At 41.0% G+C, this 18590-nt stretch overlaps 1 protein-coding gene across 4 annotated transcripts in view; it reads right to left on the bottom strand.

The window, feature by feature from the left end:
* PHKA2 (phosphorylase kinase regulatory subunit alpha 2) overlaps nucleotides 1-18590 on the bottom strand; it is a 47611-nt gene that overhangs the window by 22643 nt on the left and 6378 nt on the right. For all 4 annotated transcript variants that reach the window (XM_075521571.1, XM_075521588.1, XM_075521596.1 and 1 more), the window contains exons 3-17: nucleotides 18376-18423; nucleotides 17693-17861; nucleotides 16741-16823; nucleotides 16049-16129; nucleotides 13815-13913; nucleotides 13340-13486; nucleotides 13054-13107; nucleotides 11690-11812; nucleotides 9577-9672; nucleotides 8072-8179; nucleotides 7282-7360; nucleotides 5707-5841; nucleotides 3631-3740; nucleotides 714-858; nucleotides 167-245 (exon numbers count right to left, since the gene is read on the bottom strand). In XM_075521571.1, the coding sequence (XP_075377686.1) occupies nucleotides 167-245; nucleotides 714-858; nucleotides 3631-3740; nucleotides 5707-5841; nucleotides 7282-7360; nucleotides 8072-8179; nucleotides 9577-9672; nucleotides 11690-11812; nucleotides 13054-13107; nucleotides 13340-13486; nucleotides 13815-13913; nucleotides 16049-16129; nucleotides 16741-16823; nucleotides 17693-17861; nucleotides 18376-18423 (1556 nt within the window). The remainder of the gene's footprint in view (nucleotides 1-166; nucleotides 246-713; nucleotides 859-3630; nucleotides 3741-5706; nucleotides 5842-7281; nucleotides 7361-8071; nucleotides 8180-9576; nucleotides 9673-11689; nucleotides 11813-13053; nucleotides 13108-13339; nucleotides 13487-13814; nucleotides 13914-16048; nucleotides 16130-16740; nucleotides 16824-17692; nucleotides 17862-18375; nucleotides 18424-18590) is intronic.

The raw sequence follows: 18590 nt of genomic DNA, 5'->3' as shown, positions 1-18590 counted from the left end.
AGGTCCAGCTACCATCTGATTGCCACATAATAACTAAAGCTGAAACTTCTCTCTCTGCAGAGTTCTAGCACAAGGTCTGTGCACTACCACAAGTTCAAAACTGAGGTTTGTATACGATTTAATTAAAAAAATCAGAAAGATAATCATTTGGGGGTTCTGACATTACCTTGCACCTCCAAAATAACCATCCTCTAATTTTCTTATGGAGGCAAGAACTGCTGGATGAATGTCTGTACCATCATCAACTAAAAAAGAATAACGGAAGAGTTGAAGCTTACCAACACATTCTTAAATTATCATGTCCAAATAAAGTGGATTACTGGGTGTTCTCTACAAAGTAAATCAGACAAATTTAAAACAGAACCCACAACTGCTATCAATACTAGCTTATTCAAAAAACCCCAAACAAGCAAGCAAACAAAAAACTAAAAACAACCCCGAGACAAGTTCCAAAGGGATTTCTATCACATTTCTTTGGACAGAAATAGTATGGAGATGATGGGGAGCTGCAAGGATACAAAGGGGGAGTAAAACCAAAATGAAATATTACCATGTCATCCAAATCAGCATACACATGAGAAAGTTAAACTGTACTTTTGATGTTAAAACTCATATATTGAAATAGTCATGCCACCTGTCTCCTCTCAAACCAACTTCCATCCTACTCTCCTGCAGTAATCTACTCTGCTTGAAACAGAGAAAATTAAGTTTACCAAGCATTGTGTGTGTGATGGGAAACGTCAGGGTTGGTCTCCCTGTCATCCTCCAGCAAGAAGTGAGGTAAGCCAGCTCTGTCTTGAGCATCTCCACAATCATCTGATTGTCTAGAGCCAGATAGAAGTGATGCTGGTCAGTAAACTAGAGAACAGAGAAATATGGCATATGAGCAGTTGTCAGTGCTCTCGTTTTTTTCCATTTCCTCCCTTAAATCTATCACAAAAGCCATATGAGCTATTCTTGACCACAATACAGACTGCATAAATTAACCTAACAAGGCCTGCAACTGTGAGAAAGAAATCCATGCTTGTGCAGAGTCCATTTTCTTACACTTGTAGGCTGACTGTGAAAGTAGTAAGCCATACAAATAAGAAGTGGACAATCACACCCATGAAGTAGAATGTTCCCAATGATGCATTACAGTAACCTATGATCTAGAAGATGGAAGTACTCTAAATGTGGAAAGAAAAAGCTAACAATAGCAACAAAAACAATAAATAGGCTTAAGTGCATGCTGGGGACTGGGGACTAGTAACTGTATGTCTCTTGGGAACAATCTGAAAGTCAAGCAGAATACAGAAAAGCTGGCAGTTACTGTGGAAAAAAGGTGCATTAAATGTGCAATGGTAAAGTGTGCTGTTCCCACTACAGAGGAAAGCCAAGAACCACAGTAAGAGACTATTACGGCTACTTCACAAGTTGGAAACCAAAAAAGCTGGACAAACAATGGAAAGTATGTCAAAGCAACCACAACAAAAGTTAAGGAAGCACATAAGCCTTGGGAAGGGGTGGATAAAGGAGGTTGGGACGTAAAATAAACATCAATTAGTAAGACACATAATGGTCAAGGAGAAAACATCCTGTAAACGCATCAGAAGTAATAGGAAAATACAGAAACTGTAGGTCTGTTAATAAAGAAAGAAAGGAGGTAGGAAGAGAGGATACAGACAAGCTGAAGCATTCGATGCTGTTTTTACTGACAGAAGTAGTGAATTATGACCTGTAATACTACTTTTAACAAATTAATAGGAGTCCAGCCCGAGTATGATAAGAAAAGGTTAAAGAGCACGTAAATTCAAGCTGGCAAAGTCCAGAGAAGTTACTTCATAGAACTTAAGGAACTAGCCAAAACAATCCCTGAGCCACGTGCAATTAGTGTTGATAATTCAGGAAGAACATGTCCCAGAAATTCAGAGAGAAGCAAACACACTGCCCATCTTTAAAAAGGAAGAGCCAGGATAACATAGACCAGTCAAGCCAATTTCAGTGCCTGAAAGCACAGGAAAACAAAGCCCATTTGAGACTGCCAAGATAATTACAAAATGCTAAAGCAAGATGGCCAAACAAAAACCAATCCCGGCAAACCAGTCCAATTTTATTCTTTGGGAGCAACTAGATGAAACAAGATGTTTCTACTAGATGAAACAAGATGTTTCTACAACTAGATGTACAAGAAAGTGGCTGACATCTCTCAATTTTTGGAAATTTTCACACTAGTGAGCTGAAGAAAAAACATCTGTGGAGGCAGAACTGCTTGAAAAATTGTTCTCAAAAGGTAGCTATTAACCATTTTTTCCAGAATGAGAGGGTATCTAAATGGGTCAGCCTTTGCCCCACACCTAATCAATGTTTTCATTACAGAACAGGATGAAATACAAACTACAAAACCACAAAATTTGTGGACATTACTCAAGATCAACACAGGTGAGTTAACTGCTAACCTTAGGAAGGTGAAATTAAACATTAATTCCACCCCCCCCAAAAAAGTCAGGGGGAAATGTCTGGCTACAAAGTACAATGGAAAATGTTATGGAGGTTTTAGTCAAACACGGAATAAGCAGGAACTGTCAATATGTTGCTGATGCAAAGATAAATGCCATTTTGGAATATATCAATAAGTATGTCCATACCTGATACATGGCAAGATTTTGGCTGGAATATTGGGTCCTACTTACATAGTAAAATGTGGATGAAGAGATATTTTGAAAAAAATCTTGACTCTAAGGAATTTTTCCCTAATTTGCAAAAGCAAAAATTGGTGTGGGGGAACAACACAACAAACAAACAACCTGTTACAAAGCTGCTTGTGATCAATTGACATGGGGTAGAAAGGGAAGGGAGCCACATTATTTGCAGTAAATCTGATGTTGTTTGGACATCATGAAGCACTGCAGAAGCGATCTATGGAGGCCGCCGAATGTCTTCCACTGGAATTTAAAGACTACATTAGTCAAACATCTATTTGGGAGGGTGTGAGCATTCTTTATCCTGCTCCAGTTGTACACGTTTGGAGCAGGTGGTCCCTTGGCCTTCTAGTACCAGCTGCTAGAATAAGTCTACAGGAGTGTGCCATATTTCATTAAATGCATAAATAACAGCCATTAATTCTGGGAGAATCCAAACTTCCACCTACATTGAAAAAGGCACTAAACAGAAAACAAAGACAGAACATCCCTTTCTCAGCACTATTGACCCTTTCAACCACGTAATGAAAAGATACATCTTAGTCTCTTGGGGGTTATAGTACTTGGCACGCTTATGCAAAACTAAATTTTCCATCAAAGCAATCAGTAGAAAGACATATTAAGTGACCTATTTCTGGAGAAAAACTATTTCATTAGCTAGAATGTTGGTTTGGGCAGAGATCAGTTAACAACTTTGTACTATTGATTTGCTGTGTTCTCCTAAGCCAGAAGCCAAAGAAGCCAGACTCTGTATGACAGAAGAGAGGTTTATCAGCACTTCTACCATGCTGATCATCCAATGCCCTTAAAAAACCCACAAAGCAAAGCACATGTGCTTTATCAGCCCTGCTCTACCTAAAGTAGTGTGACAGCATGTAAAAGCAAAGCACTTCACCAATGATTAGCCATTAAGCAAGCAGTGATTTCCCTGTCAGCTTTACATGCTCACCTGAGGGGTAAAAGCAAATATTTGATTTCTTATCATGTACAGCTTGGAGGTGCCTAACACTCCAATGTGTCGGTGTGGCCGTCCACTTAATTTCATGTTCTTGTTCCGGCCTGTAAGGAAAAGAGAAAGAAAAAAAAGTCTCACCTAACATTTCCTGTGTGTTTTTCCACAATAACCATTTTAGACAAGGAGATCTACTTCATTCATATCAGCAAGGCAGAAGACAGGTAACAGAGTGAGATGCTACTGACTGGCGTGTTTTGCAGCAACCACCAATAAAATAGCTAGCTCTTCATAGTAGTTCTTCAAAGGCCTGATTAAAATATAAAAATTTTGGCTTCACTGACCATGGGATTGGGTCTTTTAATTATAGTCATTGCTCAGCACTCAAAGCTTCCCCACCAAGGAAAGGACCTTTCAAAAACAAGGCTATCAACATCCAACAGAAATTGCACTGCTTTCACTGTAGAACCTTAAAAATTCTTGCCCACAGAAGGCTAAACCCAAATACAAAGTACATCCAAATACAAAGGTTTTCATCCATCAGGCTAATAAGCCCCACTTTTCTCAGTAGAGCTTATTAGCGAATGATCCACACTGCACCCTTTCCTCCCGCAGCCAGGAGCTGACTTGAATCTGTCTGACAAGGAATATGAGCCAAACAACCATGTGCCTGAAAAAATACCACTGTGAACAGTCCCAAAGAAGTCACTGTTAAAAACAATACACCAACGTGTCAAATCATCCTACTCACCCCCACTAGTGAAAGAAAGCTACTATGAACTATTATGAAATAAATGTAAGCTTCAGCAAAGCCCTGCAAATGTTTCATTTGTTAAAAGTTCTTTGTGATAAAGAACAAATTCTTTCCCAAAAGCAGCACATGCAATTTCCCTTCTCCATGTAAAGGGCACACTTTCTAAGACTTACTTGAAGGTCCCATTACTTCAGATGCTACCAAAAAACCTCCTGTTAAAACAAAAAAACCTCAACAAAACCACCCCAAAACCCACCCCGTGAACAGCCTCATACTCTCCCTCAGAATTATCTGTAGCCAAATTGCCATGGGAACATGCTCCAGACTGAGAGAGAAGCACGATGCAGCTCCCCTTGTCCACGCTGCAAAGGAATCTACCAGTGCTGATTTACGCCACCTCAATTTTATTTTGTAATAACATCCACAATTTTCAGTCGAGTTGCTGGCACACTTGAAGTAGTAAAACTAAGTTCAATTAGGAATACATGTAACAAATTTTCCACCAAGACCCCATTCATTCCAGCAAGGATTATCAAAAGAGACAGTTATCAAAAGATTTTCAACTTAACTAGAACCAATGGGAGTTTGGGGGCATTTATTTAATCCAACTGCAGGCTCTGGGAAAAACAGGCCTCTAGGGCCATGGCTGAGGAACTGTATTTAAGGTCCTGTGTTTAGACAAGCCCTAAAGGCTTCTGAGTTTGCAACAGAGACAGAGAGCTTCAGCAGCTCAACTCAGCTCAGGGTTGGAAGGAATGTTAGCAAGAACCTGACAGCCCAAAGATGCTCCAATAGCAGCACGGCTTCCCTGATTTGGAGCAGAAAACTTCCCAGGCTGCCTGCTGGTAGAATGGCAACCACACTACTCAGTTTCCAGACTTAAAACAGAAGTACTCTAACTTCTGAAAGGAAAAACATTTGATTTTTTTCTGAGTTTTTCCAGGCATTTTTTCTAAAGCCAGTTTCTCTTTTGAAGTAGTTCCTGCAGGATGAAAAAAGAGACAGTTCTTGCCTAACTACAAGGGCACAGGGAAACTCGTATTTTGGCCACCTTTTCTAATGAGGCAATTTCCACCACCACCACCAGCACACACCCCCCGGTGCAGTCCCTTATTTAAGATAGAAGTTCTAATTTTGTCAAGCTTCTTTGCACAAATGCATTTTTTTAAAATCAAAGATATTGATCTAAATAAAATAAATTAAATCAAAGAAATTGAGACAGTGTGAAGAAAAGTGCAAGAAAAGCAAAAACCAAAACACCACCCTTAAAAAATACCTTGCACAGCAGTAGAGAGAGGCTTCCATGTTCAAATACCTACCCAGCATGGTGTAGAGATTACTCAGGATGCGAGCTGGCTGCACTCTGAGCGGATGGATATCAGCAATGCTCTGAACATTGATTCCGTGGTCTTGCAAGAGATTCTTAATTTTATTAGATTCTGCCAAAATAGTTACTGCATAACAGAAAAGAAAAACACTAGTAAGAACCAATGTTCTACTCTTTTTACCTGAACGTTTCTACCGTCACCTCTCAGCCACTGCATTTAGTTGACTAAAAAGGCACAAAGGCCTTACTTCTTTCTTAATTCATGAGCCCGTGAGATCAAAAGGGATTGCAAGAGGGCATCAGACAGATTTCGGCTCTTTGCTTCTCAACATGTCTTGCCATTCTTGTCCACTTTGGATCACAGGGTAATTCAAGTTGGAAGGGTCCTCATGAGGTCTCTACTCCAACCTCCTGCTCAAAGCAGGGTCAGCTCCGAGGTTAGACTAGGCTCTTTGGGGCTTTATCAGTTTCTTCTGATTTCTTTCAGTACCACTAGTTTGGATCATGCAGTCTCTTTCAGCAAACAGGGCTTTTCCCCCATAAAACAAGGGGAAACATGACTTGAAAATCTTTGTTGTTTTAATACAGCACACTATAACACAGCCGGGTCAATAGGGAACAGGTGCTGTTACTTGTATAGCCATAAGTGTTACAGAGGCCATAAAGTGGCAGAGGTAGGAAAAAAAAACCCGCCCAAAAATCAGAGGAATTTACAATCCAGGCCTTGATCCCACCCCTTGTCCTGATTGAGGTTTTGCCCATGTTAGCTGACTTATTGGTTTGGGACTAATAATTCAGTATTCTTCTTTGCATTATAAATACTTGCCAAAGAATGCTAAAAATAAGCAAGCACTTCTATTTCCACTAGAAATTAAGCACTTCAGAATAACAAAATGCAACCCCCATAAGACACCAACAGGGGGTAAACAAGCACCTGCCCAGGTCACACTATCATTGATGAAGGCTTCTCCTGATAAACAAGATGGTTGCTTTTACAGAGCAGTACAGGTCTTTGAAAAGCCTTTAAGCCCTGATCGGCTGGTGTTTGCCTTCTGCTTCATTTTCTGGTTTTGGCTGTTCCTGCATTGACTAAAGAAGCCATTCCCTGCAGCAGCCAAAAGATAGCTGTAAGTCTGGCTAGCTCACCTCTGTGTACAGAGATCCTTCCCACTCGTTGCTCTCTGGTTCTTCCAAAAAGGGGCTGCACAGAAACCTAACTGAACTGACCTGTCTCCTGTCAGTCCTGCTCTTTCTTGCTAGAATCCAACAAGATTTTCCATTTCACTACAAGATTAAGTTTGCCACTCTCCAGTTCCTGACAGGTCTTAACATTTTAACAAGTATTTTTAAAAAAAGTTTGTTAAACCTGATCTTCCCTCCTGGAAAAAGGCAGCTAGGCAAGCAACCCCTTTCAGTTCACAGTATCCTTCTCACAGTATCATCAAAGCATCCACATCCCATGCAAAAATCCACATTGTTTTTAAACATGTCTGTCTTCTCTCCTGTACATACGGACTTTGCCATCACATGATCCAATTCACTCAGAATGTTCAAAAAACTCCCTCACCTTGTACCACAACATCAGGTTTAAATCCAGTGGAAAATCTCCTGTTTAAGGGATCAATTTCACCCACAGCAAGAAATCCCTAGAATAAATGCAAGAGAAAGAAGAAAGAAAGGAAAAAAAAAAAAATTAAGTAAAAGGCTTCTGATGACATCTAGAAGAAATCTTAACCAATTTTCAGATTTTATCAGGACAGCAGGACTTAAAGCCTGGTTTATCTACCCCGTCCACAAAGTAGTACATTCAATAAAAACAATGGGTGCAATGTTTTTCAGAACAACAAGAAAATGGTTATGACTGACACAATCTGCATGTTCAGATTTCCTATTTTAGAGTTGCAGCAACTGACGCAATTTTGCCAGGCCAGTGATTTTTTGGCAGCTCCACAGAGATATTCAATGGTTCCTTTTAACAAGTCTGTGGCTAATATGGGACAACTCTGTAGGCACCTTATGCCACAGAGTAAGGCATAGCCTAGTAGAGCTGAAACAGTGCAAAATCCTAGCTCTGGGACTGTCAAGTTAGCATGGGCATACTCCTCTAGCCTAACTGTATATCCAGTCCATCTGACAACTTATTCAGCATGATTAGAAACAGACAATTACATATCTCTATATATATACACACCAGAAAAAAAGCTCCTGAAAGCTCAGAGTCACTCTTCCATGGTTCAGGTACATGTTTCTACTGGAAAACACATTGTCCCTGCCAGTCAACCAAACTGTACTTAAAGCCCAAGCCATCTCAAAACAAAATGAAATACAAGCTCACCTACTATACAAGAAACAATTACCTCTGCTAATAGGCAGCCAAGGACATACAATGATTGGCCCCAAAGATGAGGCAATTTTCCCACTGGGATACGATCCACTGAGTGAGGATTTTCATACTCCTCGTCCACCTGAAAACAAATGCATAAGCAAGAAAAATTACCTTAAAGTTGTGAAGAACAATCAATAACATGGAAGTATTTGAAAAACTATGGTCTATCATCTAACCTGCCATTATTACTGACATCCAGATCTCTTGCTTTTACTTTTAAAGCTGCATGTTTTCTGGGACAAGAACTATGCTTCATTTTTGTACACCGCTCCACCCTTTGGAGCTGGAGGTTGAATGGGGACTCTGCATGCAATTATAGCTTTGGTGTCAGCACTTCCCCTTTCTTCTCACCATGCCTTTGCTGCCTTCCCTCTGGGCAGCTTGTAGGCAATTGTGTGTCTGCTTTCCAACCCCTTGCAAGATGACACTTGAACTTCACTGAAGTCTGCCTAGCTTCTTGAAGTAAAGGTGCTTTCCAAAAACGAAGGCTATTCCATCTTTCTTGTGTTAGCAAGAATGGTCAATGGAAAAATTAAGAGTAGACTCTTATTAATTTAGAAAACTGCCTTGGTTTTGCAGTATACAGATCTACTGAGGTCAGGGGAAAAACCCTCCTAGATAGCATCTTTACCATAGCCATTTTAAAATTTACAAATGACAGGCAAAATCTACCCTGCTTATTTGGCATGTTCATCAGATCATCATCACATCAGAATTCACAAGAAGGCTCTGAACTCTTACATGTTTGTTCCCACTAGGAAGGCAATTCAGAGTTTCCACCTCAGATCTGCAAGCAAGACATCAGCTGTCAACACTCCCTGCCCAAACTCAGGCCAACCCAGCAGGCTCCACACCCTTAGTGAATGAGGGCTGAGAAGTCTGGAGCGGGAGAAGAAGTTGGCGGGGAGGGATACAAAGGCAAATAGCATGGAAGAGCACATAAGCTCATCTGAATTTCTCTTTCACAATAGGAAAATCAGGTAAACAGTAAAGCAAAGATGGGAGGAAAAGACAAAAAAATAAACAAAACAAACAAAAAACCCAGCCCAAACCCTAATCCATCTGAAACCTGTTTCTCTCTCACATACAAGCCCTGGAAAAGAAAGAGCACAATCAATCAATAGACTAGACAGGCAGGACAGTCTATGCTTTATTTCTTCTTTGAGCTTCAGTTCCTAAGTGAGCATCAGCAATTCTAAAATATATGTCTTGCTATGAGGATTTAAAACTTTAGACCTGCTCTAATATTTCCATAGGCACCCAGATTCCCAAGTAAAAAATGTGACTATTTGGAAACCTAAAGTTTACCATTTCTCAGTGGGAACTGTGAGAGGTCTCTTAGTTTTTAAATAATGTGCAGTAGTCTTTTTTTTATTGCTGGTTTAGATTTATCAGCTACAGGAAAACTATAAAACCAACATTCATCTTGATATCTGTACTTTGCATACTGAAGCAGATGCTGCATTTTCACACTACCTTTTCTGGAGGGACTGCGTACAGTTCAGGCATTAGCACTATTCCGTTCTTCCCTCTAATAAGTATTCCTTCCAGAGCCTCTCTATACTCCTGTACCTGGAAATATTTTTAAAAGAGAGTGAGAATTCACATTACAGTCAGCAAAACCAAAACAATAAAGTTACAGTACTTTCCAACAGTACTTTTCTGCTGAAAGTTCATTTAAAAAAAAAGGGGGGGGGAATCATGACTTGCAGATGCAAGATCGGGGTTCAAGTTCTCAGAGACTGTTCCAGCCTCTCAATATTATCAGCCTCAGAAACATGAACACACATCTTTAATCTATAACACACCACTGTGGTACAAAACTACTAACATATTCGTATCAGGAAGTCACTGGAACAAATCCTACATGAAATTTGCAACAGATGACAATGCAGTGACATGTATGTCAGGACTGCTAATATGAGGTGTATAAATTGTTAGCTTTCTACCATGCAAATTTGTCTATGATTTTCTGAATGCTGCTTTGCAGGACTGGGAAATCAGTTTCTCTTAACTGATTTACTTCAAAATTTGCCCCAAGGAAAACTTAAAATAGATTTAAACTATTTAAAAATATGTAAGTTAACTGAACAGAAAATCCTCTTGTTCTTGTGTTGTTAGACAACATATTATGAACAGGAATACCAGACTAATACAAAATAAAGAACATTTAATATTCTTTTTACCAGATCCCTTATTTTGTTCTGTTTCTTAACCTACCGTTTCAAGTTTTTACTTACAGGGAAGTTGTTTTCAAGCACTACCAGCACCTGCCTCTGAAATGCTATTTCTGCTATTCCTTTCTGAGTACAGTGGAACACGCAAGGTAAGGTACCCACAGGTTCATACTATGGTACACCAATATTTTCAGTATCCTGTCCTTCTCCACTCTTTTTGAGTCCTCAGGGTGCTTATTTTTCTAACAATTGCTGCCATTGTACCCACTTGTCTGCAGCAGTAATTGGGGAAGACTAGACACTCACCTGAGTGTCTCAGTGACTCACTCAGCTATGTTTAAGCCATTGGAACCAGGAGCAATTGCCCAGTCTGACCATGCTCTAGCACAGCCCATCTGCACACCATAAAGGCAACCAGGTACACACCGTCCCAGATAATCCAACTAAATTCTAGAGACTGCTTTGTCAAGTGGTATTTTATTGACATGACTGAAGTTTCAGTAAACTTTAGGATTTTTGCCCCTTCATGAGAAACAATGCCATTTCTCTCTCCACGGGACTATTTTTACTGTGTTCAGGAAAGCAACTTACATTTCTAGTGTCAGTAAGTATTTCACTTGATTTACAACACCTGGTACAAAAAGAGGGCTTTTTGGTCTGAAATTCCCTGCTTTGTTTCTGATGCCATTTTATTTATTAAGAGGTTATGTTTAGCAATCTCCTGTCCCTCTGCATACTAGGCAATTTTAAATCACATGTATTTTTTAATTCCTTCAAGCCACCAACCTACAGAAGTCTTGGTATGAATACATTTAGTCCTGGCTACTTGTCGCTCTTTAATTCACCAATACTCTCCAGGTGCCACTATAACCTTTGGAGAGCTACAGTCAGTTTAGCTCCCCTGACCACTGGATGCTTGACACAGTAAAGGCATAAAGTAACTCAGGGAATTATCAATTAACTTAGGAAATTAGTGAAAATTAAATAGCTCCTCATAATCCAATCCCAAATCTCCCCGAATGTACAAAAGGACTGAAGGTACTATGAATCTTGTTCTCAGCAGCCAAGCCACAGAGACTGGGGGAAAAAGAAGCTGGTCTCATCCTGCAGTAATTGGGAAAAGGGCATCAAGGTTGGCAATCAGACAGAACCAGGCCTATTAACCCCATTCAGTCCAGTTTGACCACACCAGCTAACAGAGCCACTCAACCTGGTAGAGGCTCCAGTGCACACAACACCACAGCCTCTACCATGTCACGAACTCCCCAGGAAGGTGGGATTAGCTGAAGACTACTCCCATCCTGCTGATGGGGTATCCAACCGATACCCAAAATAAACATGGAGCAAAGCTACAAAATACTGCAGGTAAATGGCTTTGCATTTCCATTGAAAGTAATTTCTTCTTTCCTTACCTGAATTTTGTCCTCATTAAATACTCCATCAATTAGGAAGTATGTCCAGAATACCGGCCACTCACATTCAATATTCTCAAAGAGCTTGAGCTCAGCAGGATCATAATGCAGTCTGCTTGGATCCTAGAAATTCAATCATACACATTTAGTCACGGTGCCAAATTAGTCACTCATATTCCAATCATAATGGCGGCCTATTTATGCAAGTAATTAAAACCAAGAAACTAATAAAACCACCAGAAATAGTTTCCTGTTTCTGGCCAATAGTTTCTCTTGACTACTTTTTCACATTCAGTCTCAAACTCATTTAATCGTTCCCTAGATAAATCAACCCTTCTCAGTCTCAGAATCTAGGTGTCGCAAATAATCTTGGCTCTGCCTCAGTTCAAAGATATTGTGGGATGCCTCGGAGACACTGCTTCTGCTTAGGCACCATAAACGTATCTAAGGGTTCATTTCTTACAGAATTATGAATTAAGTTCTGTCCTCAATAATTGGTTTTCAAACCCTTAGCCTCCTTCAGATGTGTCATTTCTAGGGTGGATGCCTGGATTACTGTTGTAGCAGTCACTTTCTAGCCTAAACATAATCCAATACATAGCATTAGTATCAAGGCTTGTTGAAGCCTTAGGCTGCAAGCTGTGAACTTTCACCCAGATTTGCTGACCATATACTGAACTTTTACTTAGCTACATGAAGGAAGGCCCCCGAAACTGGTGCAAACCAGAAAGATAAGGAAGCTACAATCTCAGCAGAAGCTGCAACCTTAGAGATAAGAGAAGAATCAGCCTGCCTAGAGACAATGAAAGGACCCAGTGAAGAATGGGAAGACCCCAGACCCAAATATTACTATTGGTCCAAACTGTCTTGTGAGGGGAGGGGAACTTAAATTGTAAGGCCATAATTGCCCAAAGATTTCTTTGTTCGGGGTCCCTCTCCAGAGGCACCCAGCTCAAACTGTTTTTCACTGCTGTACCAATCAATAAATTCGTCTGGCGTACGTCGTATTGGAGAGTCTGCTTCGGGAAACCTAGGGTCAAGCCAGAGGGGAGAGAAAGCGCCCAAGAGTGAGTGAATGTGTGAGCGAGGGGTCGAAAAGGAGCACCCATCGGCTCCGTGGAGCTGCCCGCTGCCAAGGGACTCTGGTCCCAGCAGTTAAAGTCTCGGGTGGTGTGTGTGCCACTCCCCGAATGGTGTGTGAGTGCTTGGGCAGCAGCTTCTCCTTTAACAATTACCTCCAAATCCACTAAGATGTCTGAACAGCGATACAGAATTCACCCCTTCATGTAAATGAGACAAAAAATGTCTATAGACAAGAGATAAAATTCTTCCTAATGTCTATTGAAAATATATATCAGAAGTACCTCTCTGGGTGTCTTGTAACCATCTCGGAGAAAGCGACAGCAGCCATAGCGGCCCTGTAAAAACAGACAAAATTATAGAAAACTTCACATACTGTTCTTCCTCACAGACTAACATCAGCATAAAAGTATGTGTTGAGTTTTAAGTGTCACTTAGGGATTTTCCTCCCTCTCTTCCACACACAGATGCACCAAACCTGGCAACCTTGGTTTAATTAGGATTTTCATTAAGAAAGGGAGGTTCTGCTTTTCTTTCCCTCTGGAAAATAAAAATAAAGGAAATCCTTACCTGCAATTTGGATATGATTTCACTCTTGGTCACATTAACAAGGTTTAGATCCTCCACTGCAAAAGCCGGGTAAGAAATAATAGAGAGAAGGCCAGCATCTATCTCCTTTGACGTGGAAGCCCTTGGCAACATGGAGTATAGAATAGACTGAGCAAAACAGGAACAGAAGAGAGGGATGTAGAACAATTTACCTACTTCAAAAGACTATGTCAAGTGCAAATGGAATAGACTATACTATTTGCAAACTGACAGAGAACTCTGCATAATTATTTTTAACTGAGTTAGAATGAGAATGCTTCACACCACTCACTTTCACATGATCTACTAGAAACAGGGTGAACAGCATAGCATGAAGCCATCCTTATTACATTAAGTTCTCGGTTCAGTTAATCGACATTTCATTTAAAAAAAAAAAAAAAAAGGGAGAGGGTCTTGGATTTTCCCCTAGCAAAGGAAACAGAAGACTAGTTTTTACCTGACAGTGTTCTACTTCATCAGGAAGAACATGAATCACTGATTTGTGTCCTCCATGAGCTCCAAAAAGATCTAGTTCATCAATTGCTTCCAAAGCAGCCTTTAAAAAAAAAACCAAACAACAATCCAAAACCATTACCTTTTAAGCCAAGTATACACCCTAGCACCTGTGCTTATCCTCTGAAGGAAATTACATAAGACAGAAGTTTGCTCCACAGACACTTTTCCATCTTTAAAGGGAAGCTTGGCAATATTTTAGAAAAAGTAAGTATTTCTGTCTTTCCACTAGTAGGATACAGGACTGATGTGCTGGCGACCCTTCTTACAATTTAAAGGCAATGCAAAACAATGGGGAGCAGGGCTTCCACCGAGATAATATCTAAATATTAAAGTACTTAGTAATAAATGCTTCCCCAGTCCTATACTCCAAAATAAACCCCCATTCAGTGGCCTTTCACTCCTCCTGCCTGAAGGGCTGTTCAAAGAGGAAGGCTTGTTCAAGGCGCCCCAGAATCAGCAGAGGCCTCTGCCCTGAGAAGAGAGCATCACCATCTCTCTGTACTATCACTTCCCGAGGGAAAGAGAAATGAGACGTCTGCTCTCTGCACAGCCAACCGAGGCACAGCATGCTCTGTGGCAACAGGTGAATCACCACATCTCATACCTCTTGGCCATAACGCATTTGCCTAGTGAAGACGTTAGCAGCCCCACCACTGACTCCGTTTGGGCACTCCTACTTTAACCTACCAGGCTACAAAATCTGGCTTTGCAGAAGTGGGGTGTGCAGCACCGCACGGGGAATGTGGCAGGAAGAGAGCAAGGACCGGACAGCCAGAGTCAGGCTAGCAGAACTTTCCTCTGCAATGCATATTCACAGGGTTGCAGGAGCACTGAATGTTGCTCCATGCCCATTTTTGTCCTGCAGGTTCACGGTAATGCCAATCTCTGATAAATGAAGACTGCACAGCGCAGCTTGTCTTGTCTCTCTGCAGAGAGGCAAGGGTATTTTTCTTCTTCCAACACAAATGTGGGTTTACTGGCTCTGCAACAAAGCCTCTCTCTCTAGCCAAGCGCTAGAGCAGCAGATGTTCCTGATAGCAGCAGAAAGTCACACTGAGGAATTGATAGCCAGGACCATGGGCAGTCTTAATGGTGCAGAAAAGGCACTGAGATCCGCTCAAAGTCATACACTGTACTGTACTGTTGCCACGGGTAGCCACACAAAGCAGATACGGGAGAGAAATGTTAAGAGGGAGAATTCCTGAGGCAGATTAAAAAAAGCGGCATCTACCTCACTCTCTGCAGCAGGGCCTCCAGCATGCCTCCCCAGTCCCCACCCCGAACAGCACTTTTATTGAACTTAGAGCCACAGAGAAGCAAAGCTGTGCAGCAAGTCCTGCAGATCATCCTGACACCAACGCACACAGAAGTCATGCAGAGACTGCAGCAACCCGCATCAGGCTGTTCAGCGGAAAAAAAATTCTTACTGGACAGCTAAGAAATAACCTCCCCCACAGACACTACCCCATCGCTATTTGACTGAACTGTGGCCAATACCAGCAGTTTCTCCCTCTTGCAGGCACACAAGATTTTGGTAACTAATAAAACCTGCTGAAATGCAACTACACCTTTGACCTCAATGATATTTGGCTTCTGTCGGTCCCCCAGATACCATGTAAAAAGGCAGTTGTCAATTACACATTTACATTTATGGCTTTCTGAGCTTCACATAGTATCTCTGTGACCTTGTGCTATGGGAGAACCAGAAATATCCACTTTCTTTTAAGTACATCTTTACTCATTTTTCTCTCTAATTTACTCGTTAATAATTTCTTAGACTGATATTCTGCTGTTTTCCAGAATTACATCTGACTTAATCTTACCATGAAAACATCACATGTAATACTGGGGCTGGAGAATTAAGAAAGAGGGACAGAAAACCAGAGGCCACTTTATGAGACTGCACCTCACTGAACCTATCAGATTCATGCCTCAATGAATCTAGTACCCTTCTTGCAATCCCCAGAACAACTGTGCTGAGGTCCTTTAATGAAAGCCATTATGACAAGGATTTTACACTGAAAAATACTCACTCACACCCAAACAAAAATTCTTATACAATCAGTTAACTATCGCAGCAGCCAAGAAGACTATGCAAAGGAAGCCATCAGGTTTGTCAGAGCCCTTCAGCATGACAGAATAGCCACGAAGGAGGTGTCAGGAAGACATTCTCACTTTGGCCATCCCTACGGAGCTTGCATTCAGTTCAGGGATGCCCTGGTTTGTCTTATCACCACGTTCCCAAATTCCATAATCCTGCAACATCAACAAGAAAACATTGGCATGATTATATACAAAAACAATGTTTTCCCCCCTCACCCCACAACAAAACCAGACCCCTGCATGAAATTAATTTATTTTCCTTAAAAGAAAGAAAAAAAGAAAAAAAAAAAAGGCTCAAGTTCTCCAAAGAGCCCCTCCTCATGTTTAAAGAGTAGCACATCAAAATATACCCCAGCAGGATCAGGTCTACAGCCATGAATCACTGTCTTCACAGAACACACAAAGCCCTTTATCCTTCCCCCTGTGCATGCTTCTCCTTGTGCCCCTTCAACTTGTCATTTTCTGAAAAGTTTGTTAACACTTTGCTCTTTTTAGAAAGGCCCATAAGATTTTAATGAGACATCAGGAAATATTATTAATTATCAATAAAGAAAAACTATTATTATGATAGAACAAGTATACCTCACCCAGGCAGCAGTAAATCCCTCCCACCATCTCCAAAGATGCTGTTCACAATGTAAAGTACTGACAGGTTCTGATATCTTATCATGGAAAAAATCCGTATTTTCCTTCTCCATCAATGAATAATTTTCCACCCACATCTGAGCAGTGTTCAGGTGATTTATATATAAATAACTACTTACAGCAACTTTGTAGGCAGCTTCTATGTAAAAAACAAGATTCTGAATAAAGGTAACTTCATCGAGGGTGAAGATAATACGTAACCCTGATTAAAAGAAGGGAAGAGAGTAATTATACCATATAAGAACTGAAATATTTACTCTTCAGTGAGTTTCATGCTTTTGTTTATTTGCTACCAACTGCTGCCCACTGAAATCAATGGAAAAACTCACGCTGATTTCAAAAGATCAGACAGCAAGCCTCAATACTTGCTGCTGATAAAATACTTCAAATGCCACCGATACATACTGTTTCAAAGACCAACCAAAATCTACCCCTGGGAGGGTGGCATTCAGACATGGTGGGTACAAAGCAGAGACAGCTGAACCAGCTCTGGCTCTCAAGAGCAGTGCATCCCAATTCCTGCAGCTCCCCACCGCTCCACCCGCTTAGTGCTCTATCAAAGGACCACCAGGACGACCAGGTGCCCGCTCTGCAGGGGTCAGTTGCAGGGGGCTCTGAGGACAGAAAAACACATACGGAAACAAATCCTTATCCTCACAGGAGGAGTACAGTTGAGAAAAGCACAAGATAAAACAGTGCCAGCAAGAAGAGGAACACAGACGGGACTAGCAGCACCTGACTCAGTGTCGCCAGCCTCTAAAGAAACCTGGTTGTCCTTTAGAACACGTCATGTAGTCTTCAAACACGAAACCCTTCCCTGATGTGACTCGGACTCTCTCATGTATTTGTACGCCAAGAAACATTAAGGGAAGGGACGCTGCCCTGGCAGTTACTATAAACATGAAATCCTAACTAAGCCACATCTCTTTTCCAGAGAAATATTACTTTCTCCTGAGTAATAACTATGTAAAGGTCTTTGAAGCTAGTTACAACTTTTTTTTCCTTTTTAAATAAAAGCTAGAATAGAAAAAGACTGCAACAATAGTCAAGGCTAAAGTATCTTCTGCTTACCTGAAGCAGTCATCTGTGCCAAGAAGAGCAGGTAAAGGGAAGTTGCATCCACTTGCAGATGCCCCCACTGGTCGTCTCCAACCACCGTGGCACAAGTAGCGGAGTTATACTTGGCATGTAGGCAGTCTTTGGTACTCTGCGTGCGTTTGAACTTCTCTACCTTATCTACCTAAAAAACACCACAACTTTCAAATATGAAACATTTCGGAAGAAATTCTCAAACTATTTCAAAATTTACACCTTTTCCTAGGTGAGGAGAAACTTGAGGTCCTAATTTTTGTTACCTCACTTCAGTGTGTTTTAACTGATCAGAGTGCTTAAACACATCTCTAACTTTAGGCTCCAGGTAAATCCACATCTCTTTGGGAAAGAATAAAATGAAACTACCTTGTTGAGTTCAGGTCAACAGTTGAGTACAGGTATGCATCTCGGTGAAAATCAGTTTGCGAAGGCAAAACTGTCATTTGCTACAAGCGCAATCTCAAAAAGGTGTTCAAAAAGTAAGATCAGAGTTTTGCTCAAGGAAACTAAAGAGTTTTTTTTTAAAAAAAGACTCCCCACACCACTGGCTACACACATGCAAAAAAAATCACTCTACAGAAAAGACACAAGGAATACATGCCTCAGATGAAATGCTTTGTAAATGCAACAGGTACTAGTTCAACTCATACCTATGACATTACCTGTCTCATCATGCACTGTAAGAGTCCCCGCATCAGCTTCACAACGTTCTGCAGGAACAAAAGAGACCGGTAACACCCTCACAGGGCCAGCCTCATCTCAGCTGTTACAAACAACAATCAAAAGTGACAAAGTTCACACCCCCTACTAACGTCCTGCCAAAGGTAAAAAAATGTGTATTTGCCTGGAATGCTTTACATGCCTTTTTTTAATATAC

The sequence above is a fragment of the Mycteria americana genome, chromosome 1 (genome assembly GCF_035582795.1).
Source record: "Mycteria americana isolate JAX WOST 10 ecotype Jacksonville Zoo and Gardens chromosome 1, USCA_MyAme_1.0, whole genome shotgun sequence".
In the NCBI taxonomy this organism is placed as follows: Eukaryota; Metazoa; Chordata; class Aves; order Ciconiiformes; family Ciconiidae; genus Mycteria; species Mycteria americana.
This window is presented reverse-complemented; position numbering and strand designations above follow the sequence as displayed.